Below are 19780 nucleotides of genomic sequence, written 5' to 3' on the forward strand. Positions count from 1 at the left end.
TATGTTATTTCATTTTCCTCAAATTTGTTCAGACAACTGAAAACTGATGTAATTTATTCCCCCATGTCACCATTCCATCTATACAGGAAATCACTAATAGATTTTTGCAGTCAGTTTTATGCTGGGAAATAGTAAATTTATTTTGCCAACTGAAACAAAAATTCTTTCCAACTTTGGAACTAAACAAATAAGATAATTTATTTATTCAGCAAGATTTCTTTGTCGTATTCACCGAAAATTAGAAAAAAATTTCCTCTTCTTTTGAAAGATGTAATATTAGGGCTGTTTAATTTTTGCTTTGCTGATATTGAAGTTTATTGTATTTACTGGTCTCATTTGCAATAAATTATACTTACATGCCAACGCAACTATGCTGTTGGATCAAACCATAAAATGTTTCAGAATTGGTGTTGAGAAGGTGGCTCAATCCCAAAGTTCCAGGACCAACAGGTTGGCTAAGTAATACAGTCAACAGTACAGCACCTTAAGAAACACACATTCCACAATAAATAGCGATCACCATATGTTCCTAAAGCCAACAACTAATGCAAAAGAAAAATGGAAGTTAAAGAATTTCCAGCCTGCACAACATCAGCTCCTTTCCACCACTGTGTCCAACTTTGCAATAAGGTTATTATCATGACAGAAGTTACAAAATTGGCCCATTCATTCAAAAGTATCCATATCTGCTTACAGGTAACTCAGAGCAATGGAGCAATCTAGGAATATTCAACCTGCAAAATACTTGCAAAAGTCATTTTGAAGTCATCCCACCTCAGACACTTCCCTTCAAAATCAACATACTGGTTCATCCAAAGGATGAATACTGTGCAAGAGCCTTGTGACTGGTCATAGTCATAGGACTGGCTTATGAATACAAGTAATTTCAATATACCTCAATAATAAATAGGATATTTAGTTGGCGACAATAAACACAGACACTGGAAGTCTGAGAAGTCTCACCTTTGACTGCTTCTCCACACCTTCTATTGGACATTTGAAGGTCAGTAATGGACCAAGATGCCTGCCTCCTCTCACCTGTATCAATGAAAATACACTTCCAAATAAATAACGAGCTGAAAACTAATGTCCAGTCTGTACCTTTAACTCAAAATGTTGTTTTCATATTTCTGTTATGCAAAAAACATCAAATAAAAACCAAAAGCAGGGGAAAACGTACATTTTACTGACTTTCATCCCTCATTCATCTCTGAAAAATTCACACACAAGGGCAAAGTCACAAACTCAATACTTCACCTGTGCACATAAAATTTACAAGTATCATAACCTAGAGCCTCAAGAGGGAAGACTGGGGGATAAAAATGCTAAAAAAATGAAGATTTCAGTGAACTAATAATGGCGAAGAAGTACCTTGACAATTCTCCCTACATTTTGCAAATGTCTTCCCTCATTCTTCCAAAATCTCAGGCTACTCTAGGATGGCACACAGAGTGAGGTGAATATCAGCAGAACATATGCTCATCCTCAAAAGGTCATGGAGAAATAAATTTTAGAAACAGAATAGTCAATATACCATATATATGGACTTCTCACAATCCCCATAAAGAGTCAAATTTACAATTTCCAAGGAGCCATTGCTGTTACTCAAGTAACCGGAGGAACCTAATATGTGCAATCCTAAGAGGTTTCCCCAGAGACTAATAGAATTGCTCTCATTCCCTCAGGGACTGCGATGTCTACAAAATCATATACAGTCTGACTGTCATCTAAGAATTCCATCGAACGCTTGGGAGATTGAAAAACATTTAAAAGCGCAATAACTTTATAACAGTTAGCTGTTGTTGAATGTAGTAGCCATCTCATATTTGCCAAATATTTACACAAAGTTCCTTTCAAAAATCATTTGAATTGTAAATTAATAATTGTAACAGTTATCAGAGAGCCTACTTAAATTTTTTGTTTTGCTACACTAAAACAAGCACCACCTGAATCAGAAAGCAAAGGAATATCCATTTTCTGCTCTTCAATACAGGACCAATTCTAGAATAAATCAACATAGTGATGTCTGGAATAAAGAGATTATTGATTGAGTATCAAGGGCAAATTACATGACACCAATGTGTTTAAAGCTATGGAAACTGCATCACCAAACCCATTACCTACAGGTAATTAACTGGCATGGGCTCATATTCTGCCAAATCGTATCTATGCATTAATATCATGATTACTTACTTTCAGATTGTCTGCTATGAGACAATTTTCCCTGAATGGAATTGAGTGAGGGACACTTTTTCAACATTTCCCTCTTAATAATGTGCAACTCTTTCAGATCCTGAGCATCTGTATGTGTTAAAAGTTATAATTTGAACATTAATTAACAGTTCCATACCATCACTCATTTACACCCTGGATCATCCACTATTACACTGAAACCCTGATTAATGCCTTACATTACCTCTCGACAATACAAATACACTGGTCTCCTGGGGAGCTCCTATTCTGGCATAAACTGTAATTTAGCAAAGTCCGCTGCCATACCCAAATATGCACCAAGTCACTGCAGCACCCCTTTGCACATGGACCCACATTTATTTCCAATTTGGCACATCTTGAAACAAACACAAACCCATATTCAAATCTCTCACAATCTTAACCCTCCAATAATTCTCTCTACAACAAATATTTCATGATCTTACAACTCGAATATCTTTCTCCTGATGTAACTCACATTACATTGTAAAATCAACAGAAATATCTCAATCATTGCGCTGCAGCAACAATGCCTGCTATGCTTCACTTGATTCAGTTCCTCAGACATTGTGCTGCAGCAACAATGCCTGCTATGCTTCACTTGATTCAGTTCCTCAGACTGGCATCAATTTAGAAAATCATAGTCGCTATTCATTTTTTTTCTAGGATACATTCATATTAGCTAGCGGTAGATCACGAAGAAAACATATTCATCCTAATAAAGGGTGACCAAGACTAGGAGCTCAATATTCAAGGATATTTGACATACTCGAAAAATAGTGTATGATAGCCATGTTAACAAGGGGGAAATTTATCAGTGCAACAGTGAGTAGCTATATAGATGCAATGGATCACAATGTGGAATCCATTTGGGTGGTAATAAAGCAACGCAAGGAACAATGTCATGGGCACAAGTCATCAATAGACCTATGGTGAGGTACATCACTGCAGGACAAAATACAAATCAGTAAATAAAAGAGATATACAAGGGCATTACAACTGTCATTACGATTTAAATATGCATATTGACTGAACTACGGGACCATTACAGAATAAGGGGATGCTCATTTTAAACTGAGGTGTGAAGGACTTTTTTTTCCCCTCTCAGAAGGGAGTGAATGTCTGGAATTCTCTACTTCAAAGATTTGTAACAGTTGATCGCTGAAAGTATTTTAAGAAGCCGAAGTAGAATAGTGGTGTTTGAAACACAGGAGTCGAAGGCTATAGGGAAGTGGGACAATAAAATGTGGAGACGAAAGACGAAATCAGCCATGATAGGATTGAGGGACTGAATGATTACTGCTCCTATTACCTAGGTTCTTATACATACAAAACTGAATCAATAAAAACATGCTAAATCAATGATTCAAGTGCTCTTCACAGACAAATTTCATATTTTGATCTTAAAAGTTCACCAAATGCCTTCAACAAGTTCAAAACAATTGCAGCTTAAAATCAATCCAGCAAAACGAATGTCATGTGAAATAAACAACATCACCTTCCTTATCAGTTAATATCTGGTTTGTTGTTGGAGCAGAAGAAACAGAAGGCATAGGAGACATCTCTGCAGCAAATGCTTTTTTATCAGGAAAATAATTCCTTGCAATCTGAGGAGAAGGACTGCTTTCAGGTTTTATGGATCCAGATGAACTTTTCCTAGGACTTAAAACACACAGATTGTTCACAGCTATATTTAATAACAAGACAGATATTAAAAATTAATATTCGAATAGGTAGAAATACGCCAACAACTTTAATTTAGCACAACAATCCACTAAGGAATTGGTGCCATTTAGTTTGAGCTTTTAAACTAAACTGATTTATTTCAAACAGTTCATGGGATTTAGGTACAGCTGGCCAGCATTTGCCTCTGGAGGTGGTGGCAGTGAGCTGCCTTCAATAATTTGATACTCAAACTTGATAATTCTTCAAAAAGACACTTTGGGTAGACTGGTATAAACGAGGACAGAAAAGCAAGACACTCTCCAATTCATACTGCTTTCTGTTCTAGTTCAACAGCGTTCTGAATGAACCAGCTAGATTTAATAGTCAAGGGGTAAAATTCAGGCATGCAAATTTAACATTTTGCTTCATAGAAGAAAAGGCTTTAAAATAAAATGCCCCCAGTACGGGACTCACAACAGAATACCCAAGCCCAAAAACAAATCTGGAGCAAATAAATTCTTGCCCCTGTCACTGCAGGAAGTGCTACACTTGCCCCACACCTCCTCCCTCACCCCCATCCCAGGCCCCAAGAAGACTTTCCACATCAAGCAGATGTTCACCTGCACATCTGCCAATGTGGTATACTGCATCCGCTGTACCCATTGTGGCTTCCTCTACATTGGGCAAACCAAGCGGAGGCATGGGGAGCGCTCTGCAGAACACCTCCGCTTGGTTTGCAACAAACAATTGCACCTCCCAATTGTGAACCATTTTAACTCTCCCCCACCGCCCCCGCCATTCCTTAGATGACATGTCCATCCTGGGCCTCCTGCGGTGCCATAATGATGCCACCTGAAGGTTGCAGGAACAGCAACTCATATTCCGCTTGGGAACCCTGCAGCCCAATGGTATCAACATGGACTTCACAAGCTTCAAAATCTCCCCTCCCCCCCCACCACTGCATCCCAAAACCAGCCCAACTCATCCCCGCCTCCCTACCTTGTTCTTCTTCTCACCTATCCCCTCCTCCCACCTGAACCCACACCTCCAATTCCTACCTACTAACCTCATCCTGCCCCTTGACCTGTCTGTCCTCCCCAGACTGACCTACCCCCTCCCCACGTCTAATCTCCTCTCCACCTATCTTCTCCTCTATCCATCTTCGGTCCGCCTCCTCCTCTCTCCCTATTTATTTCAGAAGCCTCTCCCCATCCCCCTTTTCTGGATGAGGGGTCTAGACCCGAAATGTCAGCTTTTGTGCTCCTGAGATGCTGCTTGGCCGGCTGTGTTCATCCAGCTCCACACTTTCGTTATCCAAGAACGTTCAAGCTGAGCTTCCCAACATCCACAGGGTATAAACAGTTCTGAAGGTTTATGCAATATGTCGAAGAATCTTAACAACCATTTTGTTGCAGTGTACAATCTTAAGCGCCTAGTCACAAGTAACATCGGTACAAACTGAAAAACAATTGAGCGAAATGGATGTACATAATTAGAAATTAAATATTTGTGGTATTTACCCCAACCAAGCTGATGTGAGAAAGCTGGAAACCTCCCCACAAGAAGGAAAGCAAATTACTATCCACTCATCATATGCCTCTCACTTCTGCAAAGCATGTAGGTAATACACTAAAACTGACATTTTCAGCCTGGATTGAGAAACAAAAGAGTATCTCTTGCCAAAAATGACTACTATCACGTACAAATTGATCTATTAGCCAACAATCAACGTTTCCAAACTCCACACAAACCATAAATGTTGTGCAATACATTCTCAACAGTCAACTTGAAATAATATTTTCAAATTACTTTTCCTGCTATTGAAAGGAAAACATTTTGTAGCCATTCTGATTAGTCAAACTGATCTGTAAAATTGCATAATCTGGTTTAAGTTGGTAAACCAGTTAATTTTAATGCTCATCTTTTCCCATGGGACAGGATTTATGGATGTGACATGAACAAGTTTATTGCACATTATAAAGACATCAGCTGTACCACAGAGTAACAAAAAAAGTAAGAAATTTCAAAAGAATTCTGTCACTATCATTGAAAAGCCAAAATTTAGAACATCCAATTAGTTTGTCTCACATACCTGATTTTTGCAACACTTGCGACTGCAGACTTGGTCAGTCTTTCACAGTTTATGAGTTTTGCACGCAGCTCATTCATCTCTGCTTCTTTGAAGTGTAGTTCAGACTGCAATGATTGTGCCTGAATTTCAAAAAAGCACACCACTGAAAACATATTTATCCAGACAGAAAACTAAGCAAAATTCAATGTGTAGTGAATTAAATTGAAAAGGAACGTAAGTTTGGGCTTTTACCAAAAAATTGCCATTGTAAAATTTAAGTGGCAACAATTCGAAAAGGGGCCTTATGTTTTAATTCACACATAGACAGTGACAATCAGGTCCTTCGCTTGAATTTATTGCTCATCCATAGCAGATGGTGATAAGCCATCTTGAATGACTACATCCAAGTGCTGAAAGTAAGCCCACAATGCCATTAGGGAGGGAATTCCACATTGGTACTGCTACTATTATCTTCAGTAATCCAAACATTGGGGAACTAAAATCAAGGTGGGCTGAGAAGGAGTTGCAAATTACTGTAGGAGTTCCATTCCAATATCCTAATTTTCATATGGATGTTTGGATGGTGAAAACTGATGGCCTCCATTGTCAACAAACGTACTGTCATTCTCTGCCTTGGCTTGCACCTGAAGAGTGCTCTCAGCCAGAGAACTGCTTCCACAACACCATACAGTGCAGTCAAGGACAAAAGGAAAATTACACACTAAAATTGTATTGCTTTTTAACATTTCAATGCACTCAATTTGTTCTTCAAATACATAAAGAATTACAATATTATCTAAGCAGCAATGAAGCACACAGCAGTAATAGCAGAAAATACAGTCATACATAACTCCTTACTAAAGGGATGTGAGGAGGTTGGTGTGAAATATATAGGTCAATATGCACCTAGTGGACCAAATGGGCAGTTATTGCTGCAGGCCCAATATAATTTGATCCAAAATTCCAATTTCATACAACCAATTAAGGACAGACACTGAATGAAACAGAAGCACTGGCCCATTGAACAGAGGAAACTGAGATAACTCCAGAGTCACAGAACAGCAGAACACAAGGTCAGTGCATATTTACATGTAACTTTTCACAACAAAATCTAACCAAAATACACTGTGCATGACGTTGAAGGCACTGGCTTTGTGAGCATCCTAGTCTTTATTCTAAATCAGAGGTGATACAAATTTAAATAGCAAGTGATCTTTCTTGCTGAATTTGTTTTATACCTTTTTGGAGAGCTCCTTTTCTCTTTGGCTTTGAGCTTCGGCTTTCTCCTTCTCACCAAGTAAGTACAGTTTTTTTTGCTGGTCAAATTCAGATTCCACATGGCGTAAAGAGTCTCGCAGAACTCTAATTTCACCATTTCTCACTAGCAGCTTTTCTTCTAGTTCATTAAACTGTATTAATAAATGTCATTTTAAAAGTGTGTAGAAACTCAAAGGTTAACTTGAATAAATTCAAACATTTAAATATCATTTACAAACATTCATTATCTTCAACATTCTAAAATTAAGGTGTGACAGAAAAAGGAGAATTTTAAACAAATTCAAAAATTTCACAGAAGTGACTGTAGTCTTAACTTATTAACAAGTTATAGACAAGATTTTTAAAAGTCAATTAATTTTTGAATACATCATTTAACATAAAATCTCAAATTTGGCATTCTGATGGTTCTTTGTGTGTTATCAATTAATTTGACTGAGATGGCATGAATGCACCCATCACTATGAGCAATGGAGTTTACAAATAGTTATGTTCTAACATGTCTGCTTGAGTTCAGATAGAACATTTTGAAAAAGAGGGTCAGCTTGGAAACATGCCTATGTGAACTGGCTGCCAGATAGACAGAAACTATTGAAATGTCAATTGATAGCTTTAACACCTTTACAAAGTGTCTCACAGAAAAACAGTTTTTTTTTGAGAAGCAGAGAGGGATTGTTTTGTGTTAACAACTAAACATGATGCAGGTGAAAGTTCATTGTCTATGGGAAAGGAAGAGAATACAACAATAAAAGCTGTGGAGAATTAAGGAATACCTTAATGCCAAGGTGAAACTTGCTGATTGTATCTAGAAGACCCAGGCTGGGTGAAAGAACTTTCAAAGGACACTGGAAGATTTGAACTAGCGCAGCCAGGAGAAACAAGGCTGCTGGAGTGCTGGGAAATACTTCGGAATTTCCTGCAATGTTACACAATCTTCCAGAAATGTGGTACACAGCAAAAAAGGTGTTGATTCCAAAGTACCTTTGATTTCAATAAGCAACTGAGACAACAAATTAAGTAACATTGAAATCTTGCTGTTAAGTTACTTCTGGTCACTGAGAAAATGTGGTCCTTAAAAATCATTAGAGTCCACTGGGATTGTACAAACGAATTAAGAACAGCAGCAAGTCCTCAGCTCCTCCACCCTGCTGTGTCATTCGAAAAGATCTATTACTCCACATTCCCACCTGCCCAGATAACCTTTCACCCCTTATCAAAAATATCTCTCTGCTTTAAATAACTGTAAAGACTCTGCTTCCCCGACTTTTTGAGAAAGAGAATTCCAAAGACTCTTGACCCCAAAGAATATTCTCCCTATGTCTTAAGTAGGTGAACCGTTATATTTTCATAAAGTGACTCTTAGTTCCAGATTATCTCTTAAATTGAAACATCTTTTTCTCATCTTCCCTGTCAAGGATCTCCAAAGTTTTCATCAAGTCATCTCCTACACTTCTAAACTCCAGCAGTTATACCATTGTAACACCCGGAGAAGGATTTGGCAACATTCAAAGTGGAATTGCTGATATAAAGAAACCCAAGACTGCATTCCAGATTGAGCAGAGTTCAGTCAGCTTGTCTCGAGCTGTTAAAGCAGGATCCGGAAATGCTCAGATTCTAAGTCTGAATTTCACTTAGCTCAGTCAATAATTAACAAAAGAATCCTGTAAAAACAATACATTTAATCTCTAATAGAAGAGGTATTTGATTCTGCCTTCTCAGGGAAGTCATCAAGAAGAAGTTCAAATGAAAGTGTGATGCATCCCTAGAAGACAGATGAAAAATAAATCAGCATGCCAGTCAACTGGATATCCTAACAGATTTGTGAAGATTATGGATATTCATAAAAAGCAGGACCAATCCAACCTAGCCAATTACTGCCCCATCAATCTACTCTTGATCATCATTAAGATGATGGAAGTTGTCATCAACTGTGCTATCGAGTAGCACTGGCTCAGCATTAAAATCTGTAGTGACGCCCAGTTTCAGTTCTGCCAGGGCCACTCAGCTCTAGCCCTCATTATAGCCTTCGTTCAAACATGGTAAAAGAGTGAAATTCCAGAGGTGATGTGTGTGTGTCAGTCCTTGACATCAAGGCTGTATTCAACCAAACGTGGCATCAAGGAGCACCAGCAAAACAGGAATCAATGGGTATCTGGGCAAACTCTGCACTGGTTGGAGTCATACCTGGCAGACAAGATGATGGTTCTGGTTGCTGAAGGTCAGTCATCTCTGCAGGAGTTCCTCAGGGTTGTATCCTTGGCCCAAACACCTTCAGCTGCTTGATCACTGACTTTCCTGTTATCATAATGAGTATTGTGTCCAGTTCTGGTTGCCTCATTACAGGAAAGGTGTGGAACTGTTGGGAAAGGTGCAGAGGAGATTTACCAGAATCTGGATGTGAGCTTGCTTGCTGAGCTGGAAGGTTAGTTTTCAGACATTTCGTCACCATTCTAGGTAACATCATCAGTGAGCCTCCGACGAAGCGCCGGTGTTATGTCCTGCTTTCTATTTATCTGGTTAGGTTTCCTTGGGTTGGTGATGTCATTTCCTGCATTGGTGATGTCATTTTCTGTTCTTTTTCTCAGGGGATGGTAGATTGGCTCCAAATCAATGTGCTTGTTGATGGAGTTCCGGTTGGAATGCCATGCTTCTAGGAATTCTTGTGCATGTCTCTGTTTGGCTTGTCCTAGGATGGATGTGTTGTCCCAATCAAAGTGGTGTCCTTCCTCGTGTATGTAAAGGATACGAGTGATAGTGGGTCTTGTCGTTTTGTGGCTAGTTGATGTTCATGTATCCTGGTGGCGAGCTTTCTGCCTGTTTGTCCAATGTAGTGTTTGTCAGTTTTTGCAAGGTGTTTTGTAGATGACGTTCGTTTTGCTTGTTGTCTGCATAGGGTCTTCTAAGTTCATTAGCTGCTGTTTTAGTGTGTTGGTGGGCTTGTGGGCTACCCTGATGCCAAGAGATCCGAGTAGTCTGGCAGTCATTTCGGAAATGTCTTTGATGTAGGGGAGAGTGATTATGGTTTCTGGGCCCGTTTTGTCTGTTTGTTTGGGTTTGTTGCTGAGAAAGCAGCGGACTGTGTTCATAGGGACCCATTCTTTTTGGTAAGGCATAGGTCCACTCGTTTGATGATGTTGTCCTTGCTGATGAGGTTGGTGGTGTCTGGTGTATGTGTCTTCAGTTCTTCTAATAGTGTAGTCAGTGTTAGAAGCTATGGACCTATGCCTCACCACCCATTTCACTTTCAATAACAAAACCTACAGCCAAACCAACAGTATACCCATAGGATCTCCAATATCAGGGTTCTTAGCAGAGGCAGTAATGCAGAGTCTTGAACAAACAGCTCTGCCAATCATCCAACCCAAACTTTGGGTCCGTTACGTGGACGACACCTTTGTCATCACTAAACAAAACAAATTAGAGGAAACCTTCGAGACCATCAATAATACCCTTACTGGCATAACATTCACAAAAGAGGAGGAAAACAACAACAAACTGCCATTCCTAGATGTCACAGTAGAGCGAACAGTCAATGGGGAACTTCAAACCAGCGTCTACAGGAAAACAACACATACAGACCAGATACTGAACTACAGGAGCAACCATCCCAACACCCACAAACGAAGCTGCATTAGAACATTATTCCAACGAGCCACCACACACTGCAGCACAGAGGAACTACGAAGAGCAGAAGAAAATCACGTATACAGCATATTCAACAAGAATGGGTACCCTATGAACACAGTCCGCCACTTTCTCAGCAACAAACCCAAACAAACAGACAAAACGGGCCCAGAAACCATAACCACTCTCCCCTACATCAAAGACATTTCCGAAATGACTGCCAGACTACTCGGACCCCTTGGCATCAGGGTAGCCCACAAACCCACCAACACACTAAAACAGCTGCTAATGAACTTAAAAGACCCTATACAGACAACAAGCAAAACGAACGTCATCTACAAAATACCTTGCAAAAACTGTGACAAACACTACATTGGACAAACAGGCAGAAAGCTCGCCACCAGGATACATGAACATCAACTAGCCACAAAACAACATGACCCAATAACACTCGTATCCTTACATACAGATGAGGAAGGACACCACTTTGATTGGGACAACACATCCATCCTCGGACAAGCCAAACAGAGACACGCACGAGAATTCCTAGAAGCATGGCATTCCAACTGGAGCTCCATCAACAAACACATTGATTTGGAGCCCATCTACCATCCCCTGAGAAAAAGAACAGAAAATGACATCACCAATGCAGGAAATGACATCACCAACCCAAGGAAACCTAACCAGATAAATGGAAAGCAGGACATAACATCAGCGCTTCGTCGGAGGCTCACTGATGATGTTACCTAGAATGGTGACGAAACGTCTGAAAACTAACCTTCCAGCTCAGCGAGCAAACTCACATCCAGAATCTCAACCTGAGCTACAAATCTTCTCAAAACTTGCTACTTACCAGAATGTTGTCTGGAATGGAAGGAAGGTCTTGCGAGGAAAGGTTGAGAGAGCTAGGGCTTTTCTCTTTAGAATGACAAAGAATGAGAGATGACTTGAGAGAAGTGTACAAAATGATCAGAGGTATAGACAGAGTGGACAGCCAGAGACTTTTTCCAAGGGTGGAGGTAGCTATTATGAGGGGTCATAGTTTTAAAGTGAGTGGGGGTAGATATAGGGGAAAGGTCAGAGGTAGGTTCTTTACTCAGAGAGTGGTAGAGGCGTGGAATGCAGTGCGCAGAGGGTAGTGGAGTTGGCCTCATTAGGGGCATTTAAGCCTCTATTAGATAGGCATATGGATGCTAGTATAAGGTAGAGGTGGAGGTTAGATAGGCCTTAGGGTTTAGGCTCAAAGCTCGGCACAACATTGTGGGCCAAAGGGCCCGTACAGTTCCATGTTCAGAAAGGTCAGAAGTAGGGATGCTTGTTGTTGACTGCACAAAGTTCAGCACCAGTCGCAGCTCCTCACATAGGGAAGCAGTCCACACTCAACTGCAACAAGTCCTGGGCAATATCCAGGGTTGGGTTGACAAGTGGCAAGTAACATTCACACCACCCAAATGCCAGGCTATGACGATCTCCAATAAACGACAATCGAACCACTGCCCCATGATATTCAATGGTTTTACTACCACTCAATCCTCCACTATTAACATCCTGGGGGCTACCACTGACTAGACAATCAACTGGGCTCACCACATTAAGTACAGTGGTGAACAACAGCAGGTCGGAGGCCAGGAATACCACTGCGGGTAATTCCCCTCCTGACTCTCCAAAGCCTGTCCATCATCCACAAGATAGAAGTCAAGAATGTGATGGGGTATTCGCCACTTGTCTGGATAGGTCCAGCTCCTAGAACACTCAAGAAGCTTGACACCATCCAGGATAAAGCAGGCTCCTTGGCTGGCGCCATATCCACAAGCATCCATTTGCACCGTGACCAATGCTTGGTAGCAGTAGTGTGTACTATCTACAAGATGCACTGCAGAAAATCAAAAGATTCTCAGACAGCACCTTCCAAACCCCTGACCAATTCCATCTAGGAGGACAAGAGCAGCAGATTCAGTGGAACACCACCAGCTGCAGGTTGTCCCCCAAGCCACTCACCATTGTGAGTTTGAACTATATTGTCATTCCTTCATTGTCATTGGATCAAAATCCTGGAATTCCCTCCCTTATGGCATCGTTGGTCTACCTACAGCAGATGGATTGAAGTGGTTCAAGAACACAAATGAATAATAAAAATGTTGACACCACACAGCATGGTGGAACAAATATGCAAATAAGCCATGCGTTGAAAACAGCATAAACAAAACTTTACACTCAAATCTTAAGATTGCCATGACAATTCTTTTTGTACATAAATTTCTCATCACCTGTACCAAGTAGCCAAAGGTGAAGCAACTGCAAAATACCACCATTCAAGAAAATAGACAAATTAAGGCTATTATTTAGATGGTGATCATAGCTCATTGCATTTCAAAAGAAAGGGCATTCTCAGCAGATACCTTGGTGGCGTCAAAGCCAAATTGTCCAATACTAAAATTCAGATGCAAGTCCAGTGAGCAATTCTGCAATGACGCAAACAGTTTTCTCTTTATTCATTGACAAATAAAGGCCTCCAAAGATAATCCTGAACAAAAGCATATTTTACAATGTTACTCTCAACCCCTGTAAACATTAACATTCAGGCTTTTGTTTTTGATGTTCTGATCACCGAGAAAAAAAATCATTGGTATCATCAGAAACTCAAGACCAACCAAAAAATTGCCAAACTAAGCTATGCTATTTTCTTCTTGACAATATTTTTTAAAAGCCTTCTGGAGGTTTAAAAAAAAGCTTTTTGTTGTTAAATACATGACAAAAGACCAGAAATCTAGTATAATTATACTTGGCTCAGGGCATCATCCAGTGTAGAGGAAAAAATGAAAGCAATATGAAGAAAGCACTATGAAGAAAGGAAACTTCAGGCTGCAGTTTGGATTTGTCATTTAACAGACTTAAAGAACCCATGCAGATGCACAAAGTTTCAGACAAATCTAAAAACTGCACAACATTTATTCAGTGATATAAATTTTGTCAGCAATTACCCAAATGTAAGAATAAAGTTGTTGATAACAGCCCTTGGAGATGGATGATCAACATGCAAAGTCTCGAGCCAGCAGTACAAACTGTCAGAGATAGCGAAAAACTGCTGATGCTGGAGTCAGAGATAACAGTGTGGAGCTGGAGGAACATAGCTGACTTTTCGGGTCGGGACTCTTCTTCAGAAAATCTGAAAATTTTCTAAAGAAGGGTTTTGACCTGAAACATCAGCTTTCCTGCTCCTCTGATGCTGCCTGGCTTGCTGTGTTCCTCCCGCTCTACACTGTTAGTATGAACAGTCAGATTGATTCAGTCACGGTCATTTCTGTACAAAAGAATTTAGATCACCTGTTGCCTCAGCTTCTCATGTTGTTCTTGAAGAACCTCAAATCCAAATGAATCAGTATCACTACTTTGAATGAGACCATTCCCTTTGGGCAAAAAGAGAAAACAGGAAAGTCAGTGATTAAATTGGAATTTACAAACTTTTACTGCTTGCAACCAACCCTGCATAATCATCCTGTAAATGGTACATTTTTCTGCTTTGTGTGCAATGTGTACAATGTTTTTCTGACTCTCCCTTTTATGAAAACCACAAGAAGTACTGCCTTTATCTAACTTTATGCAAAAATAAAGTGGCCTTAATTATCAAGAAGTTGTTGTATGTAATCCTAATAATATGGGTGAAATCTCTGAAACCCATTTAGTTAAAGCTGAGTGTGACTTATTTGATCACCATTAAACAGCAGCCCCACCATCAACATTCAACTCTACTTCAACATAGTATGCCAACAGCATTGTAATGGCAATTGAATTTCCTGTCCAACATTAAGGTCTGGGTGAGTTGAAAATTGTTCATTATATCTTAAGCCCATTATTATCTACCACTGGTTGAAAATCCATGACTCCACCTGGTGCTGCACACAATCTCAAGCATAAAATAGTCTCCCTTCAACATTCAAATTCATCTTGTCTTCTTTGATCTTGTGTCCCAAACTTCCACTCACTGCTGCTGAGACACGTTTCAACAAATGGATCACTTCATTCACGATTTGATTTCAGAAATCAGAGCTAGTTCTCAAAGTTGTCCACCATTTACTTCATCCAACTGCGACAGGATTTATCCTCTATTCTACAGATTCTGAATTTTGGTTTCAACTCGCTCAACAATCTCAAAGGCCAATAAATCCTATAGTTCTGGAACACTTATCAAATCACTGTGCTTAGTTATGTCTCTCCCCACTTTCAAACACTTTTTCTTGAAATAAGATTCTAGTTTCCAGCCTGCATGGTCTTTGACATATTTAAGACCATACGAGACTAAAGCAAAACCAGGTCAGTCAGCCCAATGAGTCTGCTCTGCCATTCAGCAAGACCACGGCTGATCTACTAATCTTAAACTCCACGTTCTTGCCTTTTCCTGCTAACCTTAGATTGGCCTACTGATTAAAAATTTATACACTTAATGACTCAGCCACAACAACCCTTTGTGGAATGAATTCCACTGATGTACAATCCTCATAAATATGTGATCCCTTATTCAGAGATTATGTCCCCAATCCCAGACTCTCCCATAAAGGAAACATCCTTTCCACATCTATCCTGTCTTCTGTGCATCTACTATAACTCAACAAGGTGGCTTCTCATTTTTCAGTATTCCAAAGAATACAGGCCTGATCAATTCAAACTCTCCTCATAAGACAGTCCTTCCCTATCTGGAATCAGCTTAGTGAACTTTCTCTTGACCGCCTCCAATGCCAGTATATCTTTACTTAGACAAGGAACCCAATCTGTTCAGCTGTGGTCTGACGAGTGCCTTGTAATGCCTGCTTCTTCTCTTTATGAAGTCCACCAAAATACTTTTTTCTGAGGCGCACAACACAAATAAGTTATTGTTGCATCTAATTTAACTGTATACAGGTGTATCAAAGTTGTACCAATTTAAAAGTTATAACATGTTAGTTACTTCATGAGTCAACAAGAACAAATCTATGGAGACTTTAGCCAGGGTACGATGGCCAAAAATGTTCCACATTCAATCCTAATCACTAATAAGCAACCTTAGTTTGAATACCTACTGGGTCATAAAAGTTAGCCTCAGCACCACTTTGTCAATGCAGCAAATGTCATGAACTGGGAAATGCGTGCATGTGAATGCTGCCTAGTGAGCAGATCAATTTCAGCTGTGGTACTAAATGCCTCTCGTAAATCACCCCCTTCTGTCAAAGTGTTTGCCACAACAATTTGAGAATGTGTACATGTGAATCATGCCCACTTGGAACTGGTGCTCATGTCATTGTAATATGGCAAAAGAATGGAGAAAACTAACTACATAATCGTTTTAAAACTTTACAATTTACCACATCAGCTTTGAGTATAATATTGAAAGTCCTGAAATTAAAAACCTGCACATTACCAGGAAGTTCCTTTACTGCATTTGCATTTCTTAATGATCCAGCTGCTAAAGTAGCAACTTTTATACTTGCGTCATTTGTTAGTCCTAATGGTCCTCTGTTATTAGCATTGTTCACTGATGCTTTCATAGCATTGGACACATTGGTCACATTCTGACTTAGAACTTGTGAGGCTAGAATATCAAGTTCCTCCAAATCATCTGCAGTGAAATCTTCATTATCTCCAAAAGGATCCTCATTTGTTCTAGTGTCCTGTTCTGCTTTGTGGCGTTTGTTTGGTGGAAATCCTTCAATGTCACTGTTTATGGTCTTCTTTCCTCGGTTGGAAAGTCCTGCAAAGTTTGAAATTGGAATTTCTGATGGCATGCTTTCAAGACTATAAATAATAGAGCTGTTTCGTTTCTTTGCCGAGTTTGTAAAGAGGGTGTTTGATGACATGGCTCCAGCATTTGACCCTGCAGGGCAGAACAGCCAACAGATAAATCATTTACAAACAATATCCACACTTAAATTAACATTTGCTTTATCAAAAGGCAGATCGCAGAAAGCTGACATCCGCACAAAGAAGACTTTCTTAATCCAAAATTGAAGACTTTCATGGCAGATATTCACCAAAGTCAGAAAAAAGTCTTCTAATACATGACCAATTATAGAATAAAAGGGCTGCAAAAGATAATCTGATCACAGCCTAAAACAAATATGCCACTTGCATCTCAATATATAAAGAATTCACCACTTCCAATTACCAAAGACAGTCTATTCCACACATTCACCACTACTGTGAATGTCCATTTGTACAGCATCATTACCATAGTAAAAGGTTTAAAAAATGCCTCATAAAGGCTTTTAATTAAACACAGTCACAATGGAGACAATAAAACAAGTGAACAAAACAGATTTTAACGAGTATCTCAAAAGATGAGAGGAAAGAGTACAAAAGCAGAGAGGTGAAGGAGAGAATTCCAGAACTTAAGAGCTTTAGCAGCTGAAGGCACAATCAACAGTGGGACAATTAAAATTCAGATTGCACGAGAGGCCAGAGTCAGAAGAGGACAGAGATATTCTGGATGGTAGAACCGGATGAGGTTACAAAGATAGGGATGAGCAAAGCCCAAATATATAAATGATGTCAGAGATAATGGGATGATGTGCCCTTTGAGGCTAACATGCAAGTTTGAGTTTAACTTGCTTGTAAAGGCTGTTGGAACTTCAAACAGATCAGGGCTTAAAATATTCAACTGTCTACAGTACTTGTATACCTGCAAATATCATTCCCTTCAAATATCTTTGAACTACAACTATGGCATATCATTTCTCAAGCAGCAAGCAGTCAATAAAACAGAATGCACTTCAACATTATGCTTACTTGAAACATTCATGCTTCACCTGAATCAACAATCCAGTGCTGATTTAAAACTCTGTTGCACAGGTTCAATTAGTTTGCACTTGGCAACTTCTTGATCTGCTAACCAAAGGCAGAACCCATTTTCCTGCAGAGATGAAAGACAAAAATTTTCAGACATTCTCAGAACTGGTTAGAAGAGTACTGGTAAAAACCTGTAAACAATTCACCTGCACATTCTTTCAACTGATGTGTGGTACTTAGGAGAAAAGACGGGGGAAACAGAGATCTTTGCAACACTCAAGTGAGCTCATTTACACAGATTGGTAGAAGATCTACCACGGTGCTGAATTCATTGATGTCTAGAATACAGCAACTAGGATGCCACAGTTGGCCTGTGTTCTTGGAAGTGTTGCAGTAAATAATTTTGATGAAAGTTAAATTAGTGCTAAAAGCTCAATTATGACCTAGATTTTAATTTAAAACAAAATACACGTCACAAATATGTTTAAATGAACTTTGACAGCGAGCAGTTCATATCAATAGGGGTTTGCCCATGACATATCCAAGCAAAGTTGTACCCCAAAAATCCTGCTAAAAATAAGAGTCATAAAGGCATACAGCATGGAAACAGTCCATTCGGCCCATTTCATCCATGCTAACCCAGGTTTCCCAACTGAACCAGTTCCATTTGCCTGTATTTGGCCTATATCCCACTAAATCTTCCCTATCCGTGTACTTGTCCAGATGTCTTTTGAACACTGCAATTGTACTCACCTCTACCACTTCCCCTGGTGGTTTGTGCATGTGAAAATGTTATCCCTTTGGTGCCTTTTAATGCTTTCCCCTTTCACTTGAAACATATGCCCTCTAGTTCTGAGTTGCCCTACCCGAGGGAAAAGACTCAGCTATTCACTTTATGTATGCACCTGATGATTTTATAAACATATATAACGGTCACCCCTAAGCCTACTATGCTCCAGGGAAAGAAGTCCCAGCCTCTCCTTATGACAAACAATGGAAGGTCCATTCTGAAGGCCATACTGCATTAATCACTCTTCTTACTTTAGTTGTAAATCATCATATACGGACCTTAGCAACATTAATTTCAGAAAAACATTGGTATCAATTACCCTTCAAATCACTTGCAAAATACAAATTATTTACCTAGATTATTTGAGAATTTAATACATGCTTGTGAACATGCTTCTAAATAATGTTGCAAAAGCCAGAGACGTTTAATATTGTTAAAAGACAGACCAAAATTTCTTCTGATCAGGCATGAATTCTTAACATTCAGCTCACTCAATAATGTGAATGTACGTAATCTGAAACATAGACATATCTTGATTTGATTTATCAAATCAACGTATGTTCTACAAGCCTGGCGATGCATGCAAATAACAGAATTAAGGTTGATGTGTTTTGATCAGAACTGGAACATGGTACCAACTTTACTTTTTCAATTTCATCCAATGCACCTGTTGTGGCATGATGGTGATGTCCCTCCCTCTGAGCCAAGAGACCTGGGTTCGTCCCACTTGCTCCAGAGGTATATAATAATGTCTCTGAACGGGCCGTTTAGAATATCTGAAACCTCTAAATGCTATGTTTATAACGGATCCAGTTCTGATGAAAAGTCAGGGAACTGAAAGTTAACTCCGTTTCTCTTTTCAGATAATACTACTAACGCGCTGATTATTTCCTGCATTCTCAATTTATAAAAGTCAGGCAACTGTCTTCTCCCCAAACAGATTTTACTCTTTATGTATGACTGAACGGCTTCAAGCTTCGCAACTTTTCCTGACGAACAAGTGAATCTATCAGAATAGTAATTAAAAATCCGCAAGACTCTCCAATTCTGAAACTCACATCTCTTCAAACAGCAGGTACCGGCCCCTAGCGGCCATATTGTCCACCTGGAACCGCGTGCCGCCAACTAGGACCAATCAACTCACCGCTTCTTCCTGTACACATCCTCCCATCCAGATTTCCGATTGGAGGTCCCTACCACTACGGTATCGTCAAGGTTCAAAATGTATTTTGATAATGCGTTTCGAATCACAGAACACATTCAAGTGTCATAATATTTACTCCCTCAAAAACAAACATTCTTCAGAGACCTCCTGCACTGCCACAATGATGCCACCCGAAGGTTGCAGGAACAGCAACTCATATTCCGCCTGGGAACCCTGCAGCCTA

The 19780-nt window shown here is 39.7% G+C and overlaps 1 protein-coding gene across 2 annotated transcripts in view; it reads right to left on the minus strand.

The window, feature by feature from the left end:
- atrip (ATR interacting protein) overlaps window positions 1–19546 on the minus strand; it is a 43459-nt gene extending 23913 nt beyond the window's left edge. Inside the window, exons 1-10 of one of the 2 annotated variants that reach the window (XM_048547770.2) lie at window positions 19451–19546; window positions 17623–17726; window positions 16239–16691; window positions 14171–14253; window positions 7186–7356; window positions 5969–6087; window positions 3710–3873; window positions 2194–2301; window positions 964–1038; window positions 357–483 (exon numbers count right to left, since the gene is read on the minus strand). In XM_048547770.2, the coding sequence (XP_048403727.1) occupies window positions 357–483; window positions 964–1038; window positions 2194–2301; window positions 3710–3873; window positions 5969–6087; window positions 7186–7356; window positions 14171–14253; window positions 16239–16674 (1283 nt within the window). In that variant the 5' untranslated portion in view covers window positions 16675–16691; window positions 17623–17726; window positions 19451–19546. Of the gene's footprint in view, window positions 1–356; window positions 484–963; window positions 1039–2193; window positions 2302–3709; window positions 3874–5968; window positions 6088–7185; window positions 7357–14170; window positions 14254–16238; window positions 16692–17602; window positions 17727–19450 lie in introns of both variants that reach the window. The other variant, XM_048547769.2, reaches the window with a different exon arrangement.
- Window positions 19547–19780: the final 234 nt, after the last annotated feature.

The sequence above is a fragment of the Stegostoma tigrinum genome, chromosome 11 (assembly GCF_030684315.1).
Source record: "Stegostoma tigrinum isolate sSteTig4 chromosome 11, sSteTig4.hap1, whole genome shotgun sequence".
NCBI classification, from domain to species: domain Eukaryota; kingdom Metazoa; phylum Chordata; class Chondrichthyes; order Orectolobiformes; family Stegostomatidae; genus Stegostoma; species Stegostoma tigrinum.